Source organism: Calidris pugnax, unplaced genomic scaffold (assembly GCF_001431845.1).
Source record: "Calidris pugnax isolate Ruff unplaced genomic scaffold, ASM143184v1 scaffold871, whole genome shotgun sequence".
NCBI lineage: Eukaryota > Metazoa > Chordata > Aves > Charadriiformes > Scolopacidae > Calidris > Calidris pugnax.
In genome coordinates, this window is record NW_015091533.1 from 87,558 (window position 1) to 88,163 (window position 606).

Consider the following 606-nt stretch of genomic DNA (forward strand, 5'->3'; position numbering starts at 1 on the left):
CCCCCCCAAAGGACACACCGTGCAGGGGGGCGTCCCCGAAGAGCTGCTCGACGTGGGTGAGGATGAACTCCACCACGATGGACTGCACCCGCACTTCCATGAAGGCCGCCGTCCCGTTGAACCCCGTCGCCTCGATATCCTTCGACCTACCCGGGGAGGGGGACACACACTGTCTCAATGTCCCCCTGCCGGAGCCGAGGGGGGGTCTCTGCCCCCCCCTGGCCCCCCTCCCCACGCTCACCGCAGCAGGTTGGGCGCCCAGACGATGGCCAGGTTCCTGGCGTGCATGTTGGTCTGGGCGCTGTGGGACGCCATGCGCAGGAGGTGCCGCATCAGGAACTCCAGCGTCCTGCGGCCACCGCGGCACGTCAGGGATGGTGACACCCAGGGAGGGGGTGACACCCCCTTCGGGGTCCCCATCCCCCAGCACCCCTTTATTTTGTTACCTATAATGTGGCGGCGGCAGCTCCTTCAGCACCTCCTTGATCTTCACCAGCCGAGCCTCCTCCATCTGGATGGCCACCGCGTCCTGCCCGGTGAGAGGGGACAGGGATGGGGTGACAAGGGGACATGGTGCGGGGGGTTTGGGGAGGGGTTTTGGGTTGG

General features: G+C 66.7%; 1 protein-coding gene across 1 annotated transcript in view; it reads right to left on the bottom strand.

Annotated features, from left to right (window-relative positions):
• ARHGAP30 (Rho GTPase activating protein 30) overlaps positions 1-523 on the bottom strand; it is an 18,207-nt gene extending 17,684 nt beyond the window's left edge. Inside the window, exons 1-3 of the mRNA XM_014961758.1 lie at positions 447-523; positions 242-349; positions 19-146 (exon numbers count right to left, since the gene is read on the bottom strand). Of these exons, the coding sequence (XP_014817244.1) occupies positions 19-146; positions 242-349; positions 447-511 (301 nt within the window). The 5' untranslated portion in view covers positions 512-523. The remainder of the gene's footprint in view (positions 1-18; positions 147-241; positions 350-446) is intronic.
• Between the last annotated feature and the right edge of the window lie 83 nt (positions 524-606).